Source organism: Meles meles, chromosome 1, assembly GCF_922984935.1.
Source record: "Meles meles chromosome 1, mMelMel3.1 paternal haplotype, whole genome shotgun sequence".
NCBI classification, from domain to species: Eukaryota; Metazoa; Chordata; class Mammalia; order Carnivora; family Mustelidae; genus Meles; species Meles meles.
In genome coordinates this window covers 86848426-86870349 of record NC_060066.1, presented here as the reverse complement: position 1 = coordinate 86870349, position 21924 = coordinate 86848426, and the positions used below count along the sequence as shown (strand labels likewise).

The window sequence follows — 21924 nt, the reverse complement described above, 5'->3', positions numbered from 1 at the left end:
TGATGGGTAGTATTCCATTATATGAATGTACCAAAATTTGTTTATCCATTCTCCTAGTGATGAACATTGATTGGGTTTTGCATGTTTTGACTATTATAAATGAAGCCACTGGAAACATTCCTATACAGGTCTTTTTGTGGACATGTGTTTTCATTATCTTAAATAAATACCTAAGAGTAGAATTGCTATGTCATTAGGTAGATATATATTTAACTTTATAAGAAACTGTCAAACAGTTTTCCAAAGTGGTTATACCATTTTATATTCTTACCAACAATGTAAGATTCCAGTTGTTTCTATCATCACCAACATCTGTTGTTGTCAGTCTTTCTCAATTTAGCCATTCTAGTGCATGTGAAATGGTTTCACATTATGGTTGTAATTTGCATTGTCCTGATGACTGCTGATCTGAGCTCTTTTATATGTGCTTATTGGCTGCTCATATATCTTCTTTTATGAAATGTCTATTCAAGTCCTTTACCCACTTTTAAGAGGGGTTGTTCTAGATATACGTCCGTTGTCACATATATGTAGCATGAAATTTTTCTTTCAGTCTAAAGCTAGTATTTTTTTTCTTAAAAATGTCTTTGATGAGCAGACTATTTTGTTTTGGTGAAATTCAATTTATTGGGTTTTTAAATTTAATGTTTTCTGGGTTCTGTTTAAGAAATCTTTACCTATGGGCACCTGGGTGGCTCAGTGGGTTAAGCCTCTGCCTTCAGCTCAGGTCATGATCTCAGGGTCCTGGGATCCAGTTCCACATCGGGCTCTCTGCTCAGCAGGGAGCCTGCATCCTCCTCTCTCTCTCTCTGCCTGCCTCTCTGCTTACTTGTGATCTCTGTCTGTCAAATAAATAAAATCTCAGAAAGAAAGAAGAAAGAAAGAAAGAAATCTTTACCTACTCTAAGGTCATGGGGATGTTCTTTTATATTTTCTCCTAGAAGCATTACAGTTCTAGCTTTTACATTAGATCTGCTATCCATCATATGTTAATTTTTTATATGTTGTGAAGTAGGAGTCAAAGTTAATGTTTTTTCCTATGCATTTATACAGTTTTTCCATACCATTTGTTGAAAAGACTTTCCTTTCCTCATTAAATTGTTTTGACACCATTGTTGAGAATGAGTTGAACTGGGTATAAACTAGATATAAAATTGAACTGAGCAGATATCTGTTTGGAGCCCATCACGGGGCTTGAGCCCGTGACCCTGAGATTAAGACCAGAGCCAAGATCAAGAGTCGAATGCTAAACCAACTGATCCACCCAAGCGCCCCACTTGGGAGAATTTTAGAAGAAATATTTATGACTTTGGTTCACCCCTAGAATGGTTTGGGGTGGGGCTTGACATTGGAATTTTAAAAATATCCCAAGGTGATTTTAATGTGAGGTAGAGTTGAAAACCACTGCTTTATAGGCTTGCATAAATTTCTTTCTAATCTCATTCCCCCATTTTATATATCTTCAAACTAACATCCAAATTCCTTAGAAGGCATATATACTAGAAATTTTACAGCATCTACCTATCCATATTTAAAGAATACTACTTCATCCTCTTTTGCACTGAATGTCTGTGTCAGCTTATCATAGCTGATTGCACCAACAAGCTATGATTTCTGTGGGAAGGTTTTGGAAGCTAAGATAATCATAATCCTTTCTTAAAATTTAAATTTGAGAAATGAGGCTGAGGAAATTGGCAAAGAGTTAGAAAACAGATGTATCAAGAGTAACCACAATACATAGGCATCAGGGATAGTCATTATGGGCTACTGTCAAACCTAAATGTGAAAATTCTGAATAAACAAAAGAAAGCAATCCATTAAGAGGAAGGCCAGTTCAAATGACATCTCTCTGTAGCTTTCTCTGACTGCCTTCTGGGAAAAAATAATACTCTCCTATGGATATTCTCATGAAACGTTGTGTTTTAGTTTTTTGCTTATGTTTCTCTAGGCTGTGAACTTTCCAAGTTAAGGACCGTGTCTCATATATATTTTTTCCCTAGAAAAGGTGCTCATTAGGGGTACCTGCCTGGCTCAGTCAGTAGAGCATGCAACTCTTGATCTTGGGGTTTTGAGTCTGAGCCCCATGTTTGGTGTAGAGATTACTTAAAAATAAAATCTAAAAAAAAAAAGTGTTCATAAAGCACTGACTCAAACTAAATTTAATTGTGTAGCTGTTATACATGATCACATCTGAAAATCAAACGTTGAATAATAGTAATGAGTAATTTATTTTTTCCTAGGCTTTTGAATTTTAGTATAAACCTTGTGCCCCGTGGTATACGTCATCCAGTCTCTACTGAAATTTTTCCTACTCTATCCAGGAATAAGTATGGAACTGGAGCAGTTAGCATTCAGGCTGGCAGTGCTTTGCTAGCTAAAGGTGGTATCTGTTTTATAGGAGACTTGGCTTCACATAAAAAGGATAAACTAGAACAGCTTCAATCAGGTAAGTAATTTTTTTTCTAATTAATTTTTACCTGTTTAACTTATAATCTCACCAGTGCCAAGGAGGTACTTAACTGTTAAGATTATATTGTACACATTTTAGGAATTGAGAAATTATATTAAATGACACTTCTCATTTTACCTTTATAAATAAAAAGAGAGGAATTTAATATGCAAATATACTGTTTTAGCTTTTGCTCTCAGTTATGCTAATATGTGAGTTTGTATTGGCCCAGATTTCTTTCTTGTATTATTGTTTTAGCTAGGACTTCCACTCTGATGCCCAAAAACAGTGGTAAAAAGAGACCTCCTTGTCTTGTTCCTCATCTTAGTAGGAGAGTTTTGAGTTTGTCACCATTAAATATGATATTAGCTGTAGGTTTTTTTGTAGATGTTCCTTTCCAGTTGAAGGAGTTCCCCTCCATGGTGAAGTACACATAACATAAAATTTATGATTTTAACCATTTTTAAATATACAATTCAGTGTCATTAAGCACATTCACAGTGTTATATATAATCCTTACCAGTCTCCATTTCTAGAACTTTTCATAATTCCTAACAGAAATTCTGTATCATGTGACACCTGGGTGACTCAAGTTGGTTAAGTGACTGCCTTCAGCTCAGGTCATGATCCCAGGGTCCTGGGATCAAGTCCTGCATCTGGCTCCTTGCTCAGTGGGAAGCCTGCTTCTTCCTCTTCCTGCTGCTCCCTCTGCTTGTGCTCTCTGTCTCTCAACCTCTGACAAATAAATAAAATCTTTAAAAAAAGAAAGAAAGAAAGAAAGAAACTCTGTACATTATATAATAACTCCCTGTTCTTCCCTACCTCCAGCCCCTGGTAGCCTCTATTCTACTTTCTGTTTTCATGAATTTGTCTATTCAAGAATCTCTCTTCTTATTGTTGAATAAGATTCCATTTTATATATATACCACTTTTTAATAAAAAATTCGTTCGTTTGTTGAGGGACACTTAGGTTGTATCTATCTTTTGGCTATTGTGAATAATGTTGCTCTGAACGTTGGAGTCCAGGTATCTGTTTGAGTCCCTACTTTCAATTCTTGGGTGTATACCTAGAAGTGGAATTGCTGGATCATAAGTTAATTCTATGATTAACCTAATGAGGAACCACCAAACTGTTTTCCGTAGTGGCTATGCAATTTTACATTCCTACCAGTAAAGGATGAATTTCTCCACATCAGTCCTGTTACATTTCATAACTAATAAAATATTTTTAAAGGAAAAAGCTTTGTATATTGTTATACTAAACAGCAGCTTTTCCCTTGTGTTTGATTAAGGAGCCTGGATTTTTAGACTACACTGGGCCCACATAGCTGGCCTTGGCTACAGGAATAGCAAAAATTAAAAAGATTGACAACAAATATTATCAAGGATGTGGAAAAATGGGAATTCCTATATACTGTTGATGAGAATAGTAACACAGTACAACCATTTTGAAAACTGCCCTGGCAGTTTCTGTAGAGTTAAAAATACAAATTTACCTTATGACTGAAAAGAAAGATAAATATAAACAGAAGACTCTGTTATCATGAATGAGGAGAAGCCCAATTTGAGAACTATTTGGAAGATAGAATCCTAAGAATTGGATTGAATCCATAGATTGAATGATTACAAGGGGTGAAGGAAGGATAGAAAGGAGATTATGTTTCTTCTACATTTTTAATTTGGGTTTTAAGTAGTTGGATGGTGATATCCCTAATTGTGAGTAATCCACACAGAGTCATTTGAGGAAGAGAATGATGAATTTGGTTTTCAACATGTTGGATTTGAGATGTATTTTCCCCAAGTCATTGTAGTTTATATTGTCTCTCAGTCTTATGCTCTTTCACTCTTACATACAAGTCCTGCTTTATTTTTTTTCCACGTAAAAGAACATTGCTTAATTTCAGAACCCCCTTGTAAGCATGACCTATATGACCAGTCTCTCAACTCTCTACCTATTCCACCCAGACACTGACCATAATTCCAGCTACATGGCTTAGACTTTTGTTTTCATCAAGTCATGGGACACATAAACACACAAATATTTTTCTTGTCTTGTTCTTTTTATGGAAGATCCTCTGATTTAACCATATCTTGCAAAACAATCAAATTTACTTGTGTCTTTACTGTCCAACATTTATAGTGTAAAATTCTATATAATAATATTTGTTATTAATTTATAGATATATAGGCCTAAATGAACCTAAATAATAAATGGGTAATGTCTTTTGACTTAGTTGTGGAAAGCAGAAACATCACAGTATATATCCCAGGAAAGAAGTTTGGGGATGGTGTTAATCAACAAATGACTTTTCCAGTTCAGTGCAGTTTTTGGTGTTTTGTTGATATGGATTCATCTTCAAGGAAAAATATGCAGAAAACAAACACTCCAATTGGTCAGATGGTAAGGTATATGTATATTTTATTTTTAGAATGTTAAGAGAATTTAACTGTAGATTTTAATCTCAATTTTTTGTTGTTCTTAATGTTTTGTTATTAACCCATGATTATCTTTAATCAGGTAGTAGAACTAAATAATGATACGATTGTTTGAAAATTTTCATTTTTTTAGTCATGCAAAGCAGGTGTCTGTTTACTAGAAATTATTATTTGAATAGGCAGTAGAGTAGGCTTTAATGAATGTGTAAGAAAATAATAAAGAGCATTCAAAAACTTGGTCATATTAAGGTTGTCTGGGTGGTTCAGTTGGTTAAGACTGCCTTTGGCTCAGGTCATGATCCCGAAGTCATAGGATGGAGTCCTGCATAGGGCTCCCAGCTCCACAGGGAGTCTGCTTCTCCCTCTGACCTTCTCCCCTCTCATCCTCTCGCTCACTCTCTCTCTCAAATATATAAATAAAATCTTAAAAAAAAAAACAAACTTGGTCATATTAAGTTCCCATTCTACTCAGGAATCACTTTAAATAACAATAATAACAAATACTAAAATAAAAATAAAAATAGTTACATAGTTAATATAATAAAATATAATAATATAAATATGTTAATAATTTAAATAATTATAAACAGTATTTAATTTATAATTATTTCTAAAGTATTTGTGGAAATGCCAGAGTTTAATTTTGTCTTTTACATTTTCATTTGGTGTAGGATTGCAGTTTGATTCCAGCTAATCTCCTAGAGGCATTTGGATTATTGATTAAGTGCAATGAATTATCTCCTTGCTTTCCACTTCTTTCTACTGTGCAACATACTTTAAAGAAAGCCATTGATCCTGAAGAGCAGCTTTATGTAGCTTCTAAGAAGTTTACAGCTGAAGATTTTGAAAAGGTACAAGCAGAAGAAATGAGTACCAAGCATACTTGTGCTAATGTTTCTCAATTGAAATAGAACTCACTTGAGCAGTTTTCTTTATTTAGATTTCTTTTATTCCAAATCCCTTTCAGCTTTTAAATACTTTAAGGACATTGTATAGAAAATATTTAGGACTATAATTAAATAAAAAACTGTTTAAGGACAATAAATATTAAAATTTTGAGTTAATTGTTTGCACCACTGTCCAAATAGCTTTGAAATATCTTAATAAAACGAAAACCCAATAAAATCTTTCTATGAAAAATTATGATGAGAGGCTGTATAGGTATATAGTTATTTTCATTTTACAGACTATTCAAAGGGATTTACTTTATATAAATGCCTTCAGAATTCTGACTTTAGAGAATACCTGTCATAACTCACTAACCCATTTCAGTGTCCTGCCATGAAAACATGTGCAACATGTTCAGAGAACCTGAGAGTAGATGATGTAAATTAGCAATGATTTTTATAGCTATTAAAGGAACACAAGTATTTACAAGTGGTGCTCTTTTAATATTAACTATTCAGGGGCACCTGGGTGGCTCAGTGGGTTAAGCCGCTGCCTTCGGCTCAGGTCATGATCTCAGGGTCCTGGGATCGAGTCCCGCATCGGGCTCTCTGCTCAGCGGAGAGCCTGCTTCCCTTCCTCTCTCTCTGCCTGCCTCTCTTGTGATTTCTCTCTGTCAAATAAATAAAATCTTAAAAAAAAAAAATATATTAACTATTCAGAAATCTAACCACTCTAGAGTTAAAGTACCTGGATAGGATAGATAAAGGGCAGGGAATACTGGAAGTGGGAATCAATGAGTCATTAGAATTTTTTTTTCTCACCTGCCTTCCTTGTAGGCAGATTGCATGGATAAAAGGAAAAGTGAGGTGGTCTTAGAACTGAATTATGAGCATTGTTTATTCACATAGCTTAAAACAGAAAAATAATATTTATGATACATTAGGTATTTTTGTTTGTTTCATTTATTTACTTATATTTGGGAGAAGGGCAGAGGGAGAGAGAGAACCTTTTTTTTTTTTTTTAAGATTTTATTTATTCATTTGACAGAGAGAAAGAGAAAGCACAAGCAGGGGGAACAGCAGGCAGAGGGAGAGGGAGAAGCAGGGTCCCTACTGAGCAGAGCACCTGATGTGGGGCTTGATCCCAGGACCCTGAGATCAGGACCTGAGCCAAAGGCAGATACTTAACCAACTGCACCATCCAGGCGCCCCAAGACAGAATCCTAAACAGGCTCCATGACCAACACAGAGCCCAACATGGAACGGGGGTCCATCTGACAACCCTGAGGTCATGACCTGAACCAAAACCAAGAGTCAGATGCTTAACTGACTGAGCCACTCAGGCACCCCTGTTTGTTATAATATATAAGAAAAAGGTAGTTAGTCTCTAGGAATTAGGGTGCTAAATATATAGACATACTAATGACCCAGAGAAATTTTTGCCCAGTTTTTCTCTGAAAAACAAACAACCCCTTGGGCTTTTTAATTAAGTCTTTACTGAATACTTTATACATAGGAGCCTACTTCTGTTCTTTTATATTCTCACAGAAAAATAAATCTTTAGTTTGTCATTTAAATGAGATAAAAACAAGATACAAGAAACCATAAGGAGACAGTTTTAAGTGCTAAACTGGGTGGTGCTAACTCTGAGTACTCTTAAGTATTTTAGGAATTCAGGAAGGAAGATGTCAAGTAGAATGCAAGAGTTGGGAAGACTCAAGGAAGTGAGACTTCAGTTAATCCTTAAGAAAAAGTAAGAGTTAGATGACAGGAAGGATGGACATTCTAAACAGGAATGAAAGGAGGAGCAAAGACAAAAGTAGAAATTAATATACCTGGAAAACTATGAGAAGACTTAGTTGACTGGAACAAAAATTAGAGTCATTGGGATTAGGATTTGGCAAATTTACAATAAGCCATAAAGCTCAGGGAAAAAAAAAATTATAGTTGATTCATCAGACTGTAGAGAGCAGTTTGACTTTACTAAGCCCGTGAAAGAGCAAAAATGATTTCTCCAAAAGATAAATCTGTCCATTATACGAAACAGATTGGGTGGAGTGTGTCACAGCCTGGGCTCTCCAGGAGGCTGACCAAGATGAGTTTAGAGTGCCATTGTTTACTCAGGAGTGCTCTTCTAGCTCTTCTATTAATACCTGTGGAAGGGAGGAAGAAGCAGGATTGGGCAGAAAAAGGAGTCAAGCTGCGACGCAGGCCCAAAGATAAACCTATACTGAGCTCTGGAGGTAAAGAGACCCACGAGGGATTGCTTTGCTTTGGACAGAAATAGACTTTTTTGGTAGCACTTGCCCCACTTCTACCTTAGTCATTTGATATGGGCTGTCCTGAGACATTCCCTAGAGAGGCTGACACCTGGAGGCCAATGCTGACAGTACTCCCAGGAGCTGGGAGCAAATCCTTTCCTGAAGGGAGAGACTGCTGGCACATTTCTGTGACTCCATGGGGTGAAAGCTAGAGAGGGCTGTTGATATTATTAATAATATTATTATCCAGTTCTGAAGGTCTAGAGGGAACTGTGAAGTATAAGGAGAATAAAGAAGACAGAACATATCAATACAGGACATATCTAGATCCTTTAAAATGTTGTATTTAAAATATAATATTATAGTTAATAGTAACCTTAATATGATTAAATTTTCCTTTGATTCTGCATTGAAAAAGCAGAAAACAAACAGGATGGTAAAAAGTCTGGAAATGATGTCATGGATTAAGGACTTAAGTGACTGGGAATCCTCAGGGAAAAAAGGCACAAAGCTCAGAGAAGACACTGGTAATCATTATGTTGAAGGCTTGTTCTGTCCTGGAAGGCCCACCTTCATAGTGGTTAACACAGTGCCTCCCACATTTGTAGTGTTCAGCTGGAGGGAGGGCAGGTAGCTCTAGGGCCCAAGAGAGAAAGTTTTTTGTTTTTTGTTTTTTTGTTTTTTTGTTTTTTTTTTCAGCGTAACAGTATTCATTGTTTTTGCACAACACCCAGTGCTCCATGCAATACGTGCCCTCCCTATTACCCACCACCTGGTTCCCCCAACCTCCCACCCCCGCCCCTTCAAAACCCTCAGGTTGTTTTTCAGAGTCCATAGTCTCTTATGGTTCGCCTCCCCTTCCAATTTCCCTCAACTTCCTTCTCCTCTCCATCTCCCAATGTCCTCCATGTCAAGCAGAGAAAGTCAAGTATCATATGGTTTCACTTATTTGTGGACCAAGAGAGAAAGTTTTAAGGAAAAAGATTGTCAAAGAATTAAAACTATTCAAAGGGAAATGAGCTGCTGGGGGAAGCCTTTCCCACTGAAAGGATCTAAGCGAGCCTTTTATTCCACGGGAAGCAAAGACCTGATCCTCATTGAAATATATTGCACAGAACATTTCTGCGTTAAGAGGGAGGAAGAGATTATTCTGGCTAGACTTTAACAGTATTTACAAGACTGTAAGACTATGATTTTAAATGCTCAGTGACTTTGGGGATGGCCCCAGATATTTAACCAACTTTGATGTAAACAAAATATACAAACTTTGAATATTTGTAATATAGATTTTATAATAAAGTTTGGAAATTTCTTTTTTCTTTTTAAATTTTTTAAAATTAATTAATTTATTTTTTTCAGCATAACAGTACATTGTTTTTGCACAACACCTGGAAATTTCTTTTTTCTTAAGTTTGAATTTTTCACCCTTTTAATTTAGCTGCTGGCTTTTGCAAAGAATTTGAATGTAGAATTCAGTTTGGAGGCAGAAAGAATGATTCATGGCTATTATCTAGCAAGTCGAAGAATCAGAACAGATTCTATAAGTGGATCAAAACTGTCAGCATCTGCATTAAAATACTTGTAGGTATTCAATCTAAAATTTTAAAGCCACTATTGATTTTTAAATGGCGTGTTTAATTAACTTATTTATGTTTTACTTCTTTCTTTCTTTCTTTGATTACTAGTTGTTTGGTTTATAATTTACCTTATTTCAAAACGTTTTAGGGTGATATAACAATTCCTTTTGTTATATGGTTACATCATTTGAACGCCCAATACTTGTTTTCATGAAAGTATTTTTTTATTGGAATCTCTGTATGAACTGGGTTTAAGTAAAGTATACTGATTTCAAATGCAAATGATTGTTTTTTAAAATGTGGATTTTTTATGTTCAGGTACTTTTTAGTTGAGCCTAGAAAAAATTCTTTTTCTTTTTCTTTTTTAACGATTTTATTTATTTGACAGAGAGAGAAAGAGCGAGGGAGCACAAGTAGGCAGAGAGGCAGGCAGAGGGAGAGGGAGAAGCAGGCTCTCCGCTGAGCAGGAAGCCCAATGCGGGGCTCCGTTCCAGGACCCTGGAATCATGACCTTAGCCAAAAGCAGCTGCTTAACCAACTGAGCCACCCAGACACTCTGAAAAAATTCGTTTTAAGTACACTGCTTCCTGTACTTTTAAATACTTTAAAAGACTCATTTATTATTGTTCTTAGAGAAGTCATTTTATTTTATCTTATTTTATTTTTTAAAGATTTTATTTATTTGACAGACAGAGATCACAAGAAGGCAGGGAGGCAGGCAGCGAGGAGGAAGCAGGTTCCCTGCTGAGCAGAAAGCCCCGCGCAATGAGCCTATGAGCCAAAGGCGGAGGTTTTAACCCAGTGAGCCACCCAGGCGCCCCAAGAAGTCATTTTAAAAAACTAATTTTTTTTAAAGTAAAAGAAAAGTCCGAAATAATGAGTACAGTGTCCAGCTAACTCTACCCATTGCTGTCCCAGTCTCTAGAGAGATAATCATTGTTAACAGTTTTTTGTGTTCTTCCAAAAATTATCCATTCAAATACTAGCAGGTACAAATGTACCTATGTAATTTAATTATATGTAATGTAATTAATTATATGTAATGTAATAATTATATGTAATGTAATAATCCAATGTAATTTAATTATATGATGTATATTAAATACATATATTATTTGAATATGTTACTTATTTTTAGATATTCAGAATATGTTACTTAAACATATTATACGTAGAGATGGTTCCTGACTTAAGATAGTTTTATGATTTTTCAACTTCATAGTTGTGTGTGAAAGTGGTGTCAAATGTACACATTCAGTAGAAATCATACTTTGAATTTAGAATTTCTGTCTTTTTCCCAGCTAGCAATATGCAGTAGGATACTCTCCTACTGGGCAGCGACAGTTGGGCTGCAGTTCTTAGTCAGCTACAAGATTAAAAGGGTAAACAAATGGTACACAGACAACCATTCTATATCCTTACAGCCACTCTATGGTTCACTTTCAGTGCAGTATTCAGTAAATTATGTGAGATAGTCAACATTTCGTTATAAAATTGGCTTTGTTTAGATGATTTTACCCAACTGTAGGCTAATGTAAGTGTTTTCAGAATGTCTAGGGTAAACTATGTTTGGTAGGTTAAGTGTATTAAATGCATTTTTGACTTATGATATTTTCAGTTTATAGTGGGTTTATTGGGATATAAACCCATTATAAGTTGAGAAAGATCTAAATATAAATATCTATCTATATGAATAGATATGTAAATATCTATCTCTATATTCATATAGATCTGTATGAGTACAGAGATAGATATTTTCCTTTTGCCCAAATGGAATCATGAAATGATTTACATATTGTATTATAATACTGTCAGAACATAAGGAATTACCTTATTCTGTACTGTGTTCCAGTGTGGCTGTACCATAATTTAAACAGTCCCCTATTGATAAACCATTATTTTATTTGCTATAAATTAATGTGTAATTTCAAACAAATCATGAAGTAGGACTAGGAGTAGAATAATCCATTAAATAAATAAATATCTTGTTATAACTGTAATATAAAATAAGTGAAGGACTGGCAGGAAATGTCAGATATAGGTCTACAAGAGATAAATATGTTTAATTAACTTTCCTAGCTGTATATTTATCTTCATAGAGCTGAAAAAAATTCCTGAAAATAAGAGAAGGTAGACATCAGCTGTCATGTTTTAAAATGGTGAATGAAATTTTGTAATGTTTGCCATTTTCCGAAGGAATATTTAAAATACTCAAATCAGGGGTGCCTTGCTGGCTTAGTTGGTGAACGATGCAACTCTTGATCTTGGGGTCATGAGTTCAAGCCCCACATTGGGCATGGAGCCTACCTAAAAAAAATTATTTTTACTTTAATTAATTAATTAATTTTAAAGGGGTTCCTTTTTTAAAGATTTTATTTATTCACTTGAGAGAGAGAGGGAGCACAAGCAGGGGGACAGAAAGAGAGAGAGGGAGAAACAGGCTCCCCGCTGAGCTGGGTGGGAGCCTGACATGGGGCTCCATCACAGGACCTGAAGATCATGACCTGAGCCAAAGGCATACACCTAAGCATCTGAGCCACCCAGACGCCTCCAAAAAAAAAATTTTTTAATAAGAAAATAAAATACTCAAATCAGTACTTAAATACTCAAAATCTTGAAAATTGTATTGTCTCATTTTCTTCCTCTGTAGCAAAAAGATATTTCTTTAAACTCATATAGCCTCAGTTTACATTTGACTATATTGATCCAAAGATAAAGCAGAGTTAAATTCAATGTAATAACTCTACTTCTTCCCATTGTAGAAATAAACACTAAAGGTGTAGATGGGGTTTATGAAATAGTAAAGTAAATGAACTCAGCAGAGTCATAAACTTTAAATTTTTCTCCTGCTTCTTTAAACATGTACCTAATAACACCATCCTTACCTTTCTGGAGTAGAGCTGAATAGTACTCTCTTCTCTTTCCCTGAACGGTCTTATACATATTCTGTTGTGGTTGGCATTTTTAGGAGAAGCTTAGGTGAGGACATCAGGAACATGATAGTCAGATTTGAAAATAAACAACTCTGGAGAGATCTCCATAGATTCAAATGATGATCTTGGTCTAACCAAGTGTGAATGGATAAGAAAAGGTCGATGTCTTTTTTTTTTTTTTAAGCTTTTATTTATTTGACAGAGATCACAAGTAGGCAGAGAGGCAGGCAGAGAGAGAGGGGGGAAAGCAGGCTCCCTGCTGAGCAGAGAATCTGATTCAGGCTGGATCCCAGGACCTTGAGATCATGACCTGAGCTAAAGGCAGAGGCTTAACCCACTGAGCCACCCAGGCGCCCCATGGTTGATATCTTAATATGAAAAAGACTTGAGATTTCATTCTTTTTATGTTTAATATGGGTGAACAATGTAATATGGCTGTTAATAATACTTTGAATTCAGGTTGTGTTAATAGAATATAGTATCTAGAGTAGAAAAAAATGCAAGTTCTGCCTCACCTCTGCATTGCTGGTTAAATCACACCTGTAGTACTATACTGAAAAAGAATATTAGCAGGATCTGGTCATGAGGAAAGTAGCCAGAATAGTGAAGGGCCTGAAAATTAAGTCTTACAACACAGTAAAAGAGCTAGGAATATTTTTTATGAGGTATTTTATAAACTAAATATTTATTTTTTAATAAAATTTTTAAATTTTTTTATAAACATATAATGTATTTTTATCCCCAGGGGTACAGGGCTGTGACTCGCCAGGTTTACACACTTCACAGCACTCACCATAGCACATACCCTCCCCAATGTCCATAACCCCAATCCCCTCTCCCGCCCCCCCCAAGCAACCCTCAGTTTGTTTGTGAGATTAAGAGTCACTTATGATTTGTCTCCCTCCCAATCCCATCTTGTTTCATTTATTCTTTTCCTACCCCCCAAAACCCCCACGTTGCATCTCCACTTCCTCATATCAGGGAGATCATATGATAGTTGTCTTTCTCCGATTATTTCACTAAGCATAATACCCTCTAGTTCCATCCATGTCGTCACAAATGGCAAGATTTCATTTCTTTTGATGGCTGCATTGTGTATATATACCACATCTTCTTTATCCATTCATCTGTTGATGGTCATCTAGGTTCTTTCCATAGTTTGGCTATTGTGGACATTGCTGCTATAAACATTTGGGTGCACATGCCCCTTCAGATCACTACGTTTGTATCTTTAGGGTAAATACCCAGTAGTGCAATTGCTGGGTCATAGGGTAAAGAGCTAGGAATATTTTATCTTAGAGAAAAGAAAACATAGGGCAAATAGGAAAGTTGTCTTTGAATATTTGAAGAGCTGTTATATTTAAGAAGTATTAGGTTTGTTTTATAATCGCAGAAAATAAAACTAGGGACCAATGGATAGAAATTTCAGTGAAACCACTTTCAGCTTTAATTTATATAATCTTTGTGGGTGAGTCCCAAAATTTTCAAGTGCTTTATTTGAAATTATAATAATTGTGAATTATTATTGTTTCCATTTTATACCTGAGCTTCAAAAATATTCCAGAAAGTAAAGATTTATATGAAGTCACACAGCTAGTAAATTCTAAAGACTTAGCCCATGTTTCCTGATTTCCAAGTTCGGCGATCTTCAAATACATTACATATACCTAATGAGAGCTTGAGGGAAATTTTTTAGGTAATCACAGGTTAATTTAAAAATAAAAGATAGGGGCCCTGGGTGGCTCAGTGGATTAAGCCGCTGCCTTCGGCTCAGGTCATGATCTCAGGGTCCTGGGATCCAGCCCCACATCGGGCTCTCTGCTCAGCAGGGAGCCTGCTTCCTACTCTCTGCCTGCCTCTCTGCCTACTTGTGATCTCTCTCTCTGTCAAATAAATAAAATAAAAATCTTTAAAAAAATAAATAAATAAAAGATAAAGGACTGGATTCCTAGTGAGCCCCAGGAAAAGTCAGAAGAGACTGGACAATAAGTAGCCTGGGATATTGTAGAGAAAATTCAATTATCTAATAGGAGTCTGAACTTTAAGGTCTCTTCCAAAACTAAAATTTCAAGATTCTATGAGGACTTTAAATAGATGAAGAACTGGAAGAAAACACCAAAGATATCTATAAGAGATATTTAGTTAGGTTAATTTTCCCAACTGTGTATTTATCTGAACAGAACTTGGGGAAGAGGGTGTAGAATAATAAAAATGAAGATAAGTCAGGGTGGAAACCAAGTCTTTGATAACAAGTCAGGATATTTGCTTTTTCTGGAATAGTCTATTGAACTTAGTAGGAAAAACATGCTTTGAAAAGAAACAATTTTTTAAAAGTAAAAATAAGCTGATCTTTAAAGTATGGCTTATGTACACATATGTCTTGGTTTGTTCCTGCCAAAATATATATTATCTTTATAATATCAACATACTTGGTTTGCATTTATTTTCTTTTTCAGAGTTTCCCTAGCTGAAGCCCATGCTCGACTGAACTTAAGGAGTAAAGTGCTTAAAGAAGATGCACTGATTGCAGCCTTATTATTTGAAACATCTCTCACACTGAAATACGGTAATCTATTGAATTTGTTAATGGTCACTATAAATAATTATATTTAAATATTCTTAGTCTGTTAAAATAAAATGTTATATATATTTTAAATATTATTCTAAAGAATAATAAATTTTTATCAGATAAGGCCTGTTTGAATTTGAACACTTACTAATTGTTTATAGGTAGTATCATCTGTTAAGTTGCTTATTGTGTATGATTGCTTGGATATTTGAACTTTTGCAACGCTTTTAGAATTCTGTAAAAACATGTACTTAATACAACATAGGAAGTGATTTTCAATTCATCTTCCTTTTAAAATAGCATGTAACATTTAATTGTCAAGCAGTCCCCTCAGTGGAGTTAGGCACATAGCTAAAGAAAATGTGATCATCTGGCATCACCAACTTTCTGAATTGCTAGCTATACTAATCCTGTAACTATAGCATTTAATTATTTGAAATTAATTTGATCTTATTATGGTTTTGCTAATAAAAACATTAAAGGGCTCTTAGGGTAAGAGTAAAGAGAGTTATTCTCACAAAGGTCTTTGTTGAATTGGATGAGACATTAATTTTGATAAAATATAACCGTCCTTGAAACCAAACTTTGGTTCCAACCTTAGGAATTAAAGTATGTATTAACATTAGCTTTTCTGTGTATGTACGTTCAGTGCTTAAATTTGCCTTAAATTCAGTTTATATGGTAATAACTTTTTACGGAGATTCCTTAGAACATTAGAACTTTGTTCTATAATTATCTAAATCAAGCATTCTTAACCTGAAATTCATGAATACTTAGAGAGTTCTAGGGGCTCGTGAATCTCTAAATTCTATAAAAATTTTTATGTGTATGTGCTTTACACATTTTGCTTAGAGAAATGAATAATAAGTTTTATGAAATATATCTTAAAGGTCCGTGATCTCCATAAAAAGTTAATTATCATCCTGAATTAATTTTATGTACTAAGAGAGTAAAATATTGGTTCCCAACCAACCCTAAGTAAGAGGAATGATATAAAAATATTTTTATTTTTAATTTGTTTTATCATGCATATTCTTTTTTTAAAAGATTTTATTTATTTATTTATTTATTTATTTGGATACAGAAACTAATAGATTGTGCTCATGAACTAGATTTAGAAGCTGGGACAGAGGATAGAGGGAAGAATTAAGGAAAACTCCCAAGCTTCTGCCTTGAGCAACTGAGTGAATCATGGTGCCATTTACTAAGTCTAGGAAAAGTGGAGAAGAAGGGTAGGGAGAAAAACCAAATGATAGGTACAAGTTTGAGGCATCCTACATAGGTACAATAGATACACAAGAATCTGGAGTTTAGATGAGAATTCTAATTTAGAAATTTAATTTGGGAACCATCAGCACAGAGATGGCACTCGTAGCCATGGAATGGATGAAATCACTTAGAAAGAGATTATACTAAGAACTCCAAGGACTGCCCTTGAAGAATTTCAATATTTAGAAATGCCCTTGAAGAATTTCAATATTTAGAAATGGGGTTGAGTAGGAGGAACTAACAAAGGACACTGAGAGGTAGCAGCTAAAATGTAGAAAGAAAATCACGTGTAGTTATAGAAGATTAGATTTGCAATCTAGGGAGTAAGGTGTCTGTGATCAGAGCTACTTCAGTGGAGTGGGATTTGGGTGGGATACACACAGACAACTTTGAGATGTTTGACTCTAAAGATGAGGAAGAAAAATAGGGTATTATCCAGAGAAGGATGTGTGGTCCAAGAAAGGATAATTTTTTTTTTAAGATAGTTATTTATTTATTTATTTATTTATTTATTTATTTATTTGACAGAGAGAGGGAGAGAGAGAGCAGCAAAGGGAGAAGGAGAAGCAGACTCCCTGCTGAGCAGGAAACCCAATGTAGGGTTCAATCCCAGGACCCCAGGATCATGACCTGAGTCAAAGGCAGACGCTTAACAACTAAGCCACCCAGGTGCCCTAGTTTTTTTTTTTTTTTTTTTTTTTTTTTAAAGAATAAATAGATCTGGGGCGCCTGGGTGGCTCAGTGGGCTAAAGCCTTTGCCTTCGGCTCAGGTCATGATCTCAGGGTCCTAGGATCAAGGTCTCTGCTCAGTAGGGAGCCTGCTTCCCCCCCCCCCCCACTTGTGATCTCTGTCAAACAAATAAATAAAATCTTTTTTTTAAATTTTTTTAATTTTTTATTTTTTTATTTTTATTTATTTGACAGAGAGAGAGAAATCACAAGTAGGCAGAGAAGCAGGCAGAGAGAGGGGGAAGCAGGCTCCCTGCTGAGCAGAGAGCCCGATGTGGGGCCTGATCCCAGAACCCTGGGATCATGACCTGAGCCTAAGGCAGAGGCTTTAACCCACTGAGTCACCCAGGCGCCCCACAAATAAATAAAGTCTTTAAAAAAAAGAATAAATAGATCTTATGATGTGCAATAGGGAATAAACAAATGACACTACAGAACTGGGGGAAGATCAAAGGAGTAAAATCCTTAAAAAGGTGAGAGATGGGGGCACCTGGGTGGCTCAGTGGGTTACGCCTCTGCCTTCTGCTCAGGTCATGATCTCAGGGTCCTGGGATCAAGCCCCAAATCCAATCGGGCTCTCTGCTCAGCAGGGAGCCTGCTTCCTCCCTCTCTCTCTGCCTGCCTCTCTGCCTAGTTGTGATCTCTGTCTGTCAAAAAAATAAATAAACTCTTAAAAAAAAAAAAAAAAGGTGAGAGATTATGGGATCCAAAGCACATGAAAGAATTGGCCTCTAATAGAAAAGTCAATTCATTTTATAGGAGGGAAGACAAATGGATACAGAATTAGTTCTGTAGATTTGGTCATATACTCTACACAAGGTCATCAGCTAAAACAAAATGTTTGAGGAGAGAAGAATGGAATATAATAGTCATGTTGTGGGGGACAGTTGTGCTAGACCAACCCAGCAGGGTTGTCTGGCAGTGCAAGTTCCATCCATCTGAGGTTTCTGTGGTTCATTTAAAGTGAAACCAAGAAATGCCAATTAGGTGATTTTCTGCCTAGCAGCCCAAGTGCAAGCATAAAGCACATGTGCTCATGCAGAGTTGAGGTTTTAATATTCAAGTGTGACAGAGTGTTGTAGAGGGCAAGGAAGTTGGGGGACTGGCTTGGCAGAGATTCTTCCTTTAAAAGAAGGAAGTGAGGGACACCTAGGTGGCTCAGTTGGTTAAGGTGCTGCCTTCAGCTCAGGTCATGATCCCAGGGTCCTGAGACTGAGTCCTGCATTGGGCTCCTTGCCCTGCGGGGATCCTGCTTCTCTCTCTCTCTGCCTCTGCCTGCCACTCTGCCTGCTTGTGCTCTCTCTCTCTGATAAATAAATAAATAAAATATTTAAAAAAATTTTTTTACATAAATAAGTAAATAAATAAATAAGGGGAGTGAATTGAAGAAAGCTGATTAGAGGCCTTGGAGATAAAAGACCTGGAAGCTGGAAGTATAAAAGGTAGTGCAGGGAAGGGGGACATCTGAACTAATGGTTTTGAAGTAAGTTTTTGGTGATCAGTTTCCTGTGACCTTCCTATGCATAGTGGAGGTAGAAGGGAAAAGGTCAAGACCGGGAGGTCTGAAGTTAAAGGAGTAATTCACATGGAAATCATGGAAAGGCAAGCATTAGGGAAGAGAGGAGATTATGAGCCTTGTGCTGAGAACTGGTTGATGACTTTACCATGGAAGAGAAAGGGTAATAAAGCCAGGTGGCACTAGACATTAGAGGAAAGATTTTTATTCAGAGAAAAGCAGGGTTGAGAATGGTCTGGTCTTGCTTACAAAGGGGCAGCAAGTTAGGCACTGTCTCTGTCTTGTGATAGTAAGGTATGAGGTGTTTTGAGAAAAAGCAGCTTCATCTGAGACAGCCACGGGGAAGAAAGCAGTGTCTCAAAGGACAGCAAAGATTCAGGTAATATAAAGGAAGTAGTAAAGGAAGCAGTCACAGAAGTCTGAGGCTACAGAAGTCTGAGGTTATATAATTGTTAATTGATGGCAGACGGCTCTAGGAAGAATGGCACTGTCTGCTTGGCTACCCACTTTACATCTGGCCAGTCACAGTGTGACTGTTCACTGTTCACTGTTCATTCAATGAATCAACAACAAAACACAATTTAAGAGCTTAATTCCTACAGTAACAGCCAGTTCTTTTTTTCTTTTAAACTGTGGTAAAAAAATATGTAACATTTACTATCTTAACCATTTTTAAGTATACAGTTCAGTGGTGTTAAGTACATTCACACTGTTGACACCATCCTCTCTATAAACTTTTCATTTACCCTAACTAAACTCTGTACCCAATAAACAATAACTCCCCAATCTCCCCCTCCCCCAGGCCCTGGCAACCACCATTCTTTCTATTTTTATAAATTTGACTTCTCTATGTACCTCATATAAATGGAATCATGTGTTTGTCCTATTTTGTCCTGCTTACTTCACTTAGTATAATGTCCTCAAGGTTTATCCATGTTGTAGCATGCATTAGAATTTCTTTCTTGTTCAAGATTGAATATTCTAGTGTATGTATAGACACACACACACACACACACACACACACTTTATCTATTCATCCAACAATGGACCTTAGATTGCTTTTACCTTAAAATGGCTATTAAGAATAATGCTATTAACATGAGTAGACACTTACCTCTTTGAGACCTTGGTTTCAATTCTTTTGGGTATATACCCATAAATGAAATCACTGGATCATATAGTAATTTTTTGGATAAAACACCATACCGTTTTCCATAGGGGTTGTACATTTTACATTTCCACCAACAGTGCACAAGGACTTTGCCAACATTTCATTTGCTTTTCTTCACAAACTTGTTAACATTTTTTTGTTGTTTTGTTTTGTTTTGTTTTGTTTTTGTAGTGGCCATCCTTACGGGTGTGAAGCAGTATCTCAGCATTTTCCTAAAGTGATGTTGCCTTTTGGCTACTTGTATATCTTTTTTGGAAGAATGGCTGTTTCTCTTTTGCCCATTTCTGAATTGGGTTGTTTTCTTCTTGTTGGGTTGTAGATCCCCTATTAGATATGATTCCCAAATATTTTCTCCCATTCCATGGGTTGCCTTTTCACTCTGTTGATTATAATGTTTGATGCACAAGTTTTTTATTTTGAAGTAGTCTAATTTACCAGTTTCTTCTTGTTCTCTGTGCTTATGATGTTTTATTCAGGAAATCACTGCCAAATCCAATGTCATGAAGCATTTCCCCAATTTTTTTGTTTTTTAGTTCTTATGTTTTAGTCTGCTATAAGGTAAGGGACCAACTTCATTCTTTTTTATGTGGATATTGTTTTCCCAGTACCATTTGTTGGGAACTGTCCTTTCCCCATTGGTCTTGGCACCCTTATAAAAAAATCATCTAACCATATATTTGAGGGGTTATTTTCAGGCTTTATATTCTATTCCATAGGCTGATGTCTGCCTTTATGTCAATGGTTTTAAATAATTGAAAAACATGCAATGATGTCTTTATCCTCAATCATCCATTTCACCTTTATCAAAGTGTTTCCATACCTTCTAATACCTTCTCTCCCTACTTCTTCCACCTCCTCACATCACTACTCAGGTTCAAAACTGTAATGACTATGTCAACAGATAACAAAATTCTATAGTTTCTGAACTTTAAAATGTAATCAACGTATTTCTTCCTGGCACTGGTAAGTGCATGTACTGAAACTATCTCATGAGTCTCAAAAACAGGTCAGCTGTAAATGATTATTGAAATATTCTATTAAATAGGTCAGAACTTAATTTAAAACATACTGTTTTGTTGAAAAACATGATTTCACATTTAGCATTTGAAGGAATTCTCATTAACACCTTTTTTTCCTTCTTTACTTAGGGGCCACTGTATTTTGTGTTGCTCCAAATGCAGTATTTCCATTTGAATTGTATAATGAAGAGTATTTAGAGCAAAGGGACATCTATCTGACTCAGTGTCAACAGCAGCTCCAACAGTTTATTACCACATACGGACCTGGGTCAGCTCTTTTCACTAGTGATGAATAGCCAATCTGAGGATATTTTCTTCATATTTAAGCAGTAGAAAACTGTGATTTTGAAGTAATGCTTTAGGTAATACTATGTATAATAATACATTATAATGCTATCCTAAATGTATGAAATATGGTCTCAGTATGAAAAACTTATAAACCAAGCAATGTAAAAAATCACTTTTATGTAGTTCCCTCTATTTGTCACAAGATGGCAACAACACTTTAAATGAAAATATTTACCTACAAGTCATTTTAAACCATTTTTCATGCACCTGTGAACTGGACAACAGCAATTCTATAAACAGAAGCCTCAAATTTAAGATTTCATACTGTATTCCATACAGTTATGTCCATTATATCATTTTGGAGGCCCTAATTATGGAATAAGGGAAAGCTTGGATATTCCCCATTTTTTAAGCCAGGTTAAATGAGAAAAATAATTTAAATCAAATCAAAGAGCAAGAATTGGCTCTTTGAACCTAATTGGTTACAGGAAAGGTACCAAAAGGCAAAAAAACCAATCTGCAAACCCTTTGTTTTTGGAGGGAAAAGTTCTACTCCGAAAGGTGGGGCAGGGTGGGTTGGGGAAAGAGTAAGACTGAGAAAATACTCTTAACTTGTAAAATCCCCAAATCCTTTTCGTTTTTCAGAGCTTAAGAGAAATTATAAAATTTAAAAAATATATATAAAATAAATAAATCTTACTGCAAGGAAAATGTCATTACAAAATTGCCAAAATTTCACCCAGATACTACCATACCGATTCTTTAGAAACTGGTACCTCATGGAGCTTAACCATAAAGATGGGACAGATTTCTCTATGGA

The 21924-nt window shown here is 35.7% G+C and overlaps 1 protein-coding gene across 1 annotated transcript in view; it reads left to right on the top strand.

The window, feature by feature from the left end:
• Positions 1-21112, top strand: part of MCMDC2 (minichromosome maintenance domain containing 2) — a 31610-nt gene extending 10498 nt beyond the window's left edge. Inside the window, exons 9-14 of the mRNA XM_046028219.1 lie at positions 2241-2446; positions 4684-4850; positions 5557-5736; positions 9472-9614; positions 15000-15109; positions 20946-21112. Coding sequence (XP_045884175.1) covers positions 2241-2446; positions 4684-4850; positions 5557-5736; positions 9472-9614; positions 15000-15109; positions 20946-21112 — 973 coding nt within the window. The remainder of the gene's footprint in view (positions 1-2240; positions 2447-4683; positions 4851-5556; positions 5737-9471; positions 9615-14999; positions 15110-20945) is intronic.
• The last annotated feature ends 812 nt before the right edge of the window (positions 21113-21924 follow it).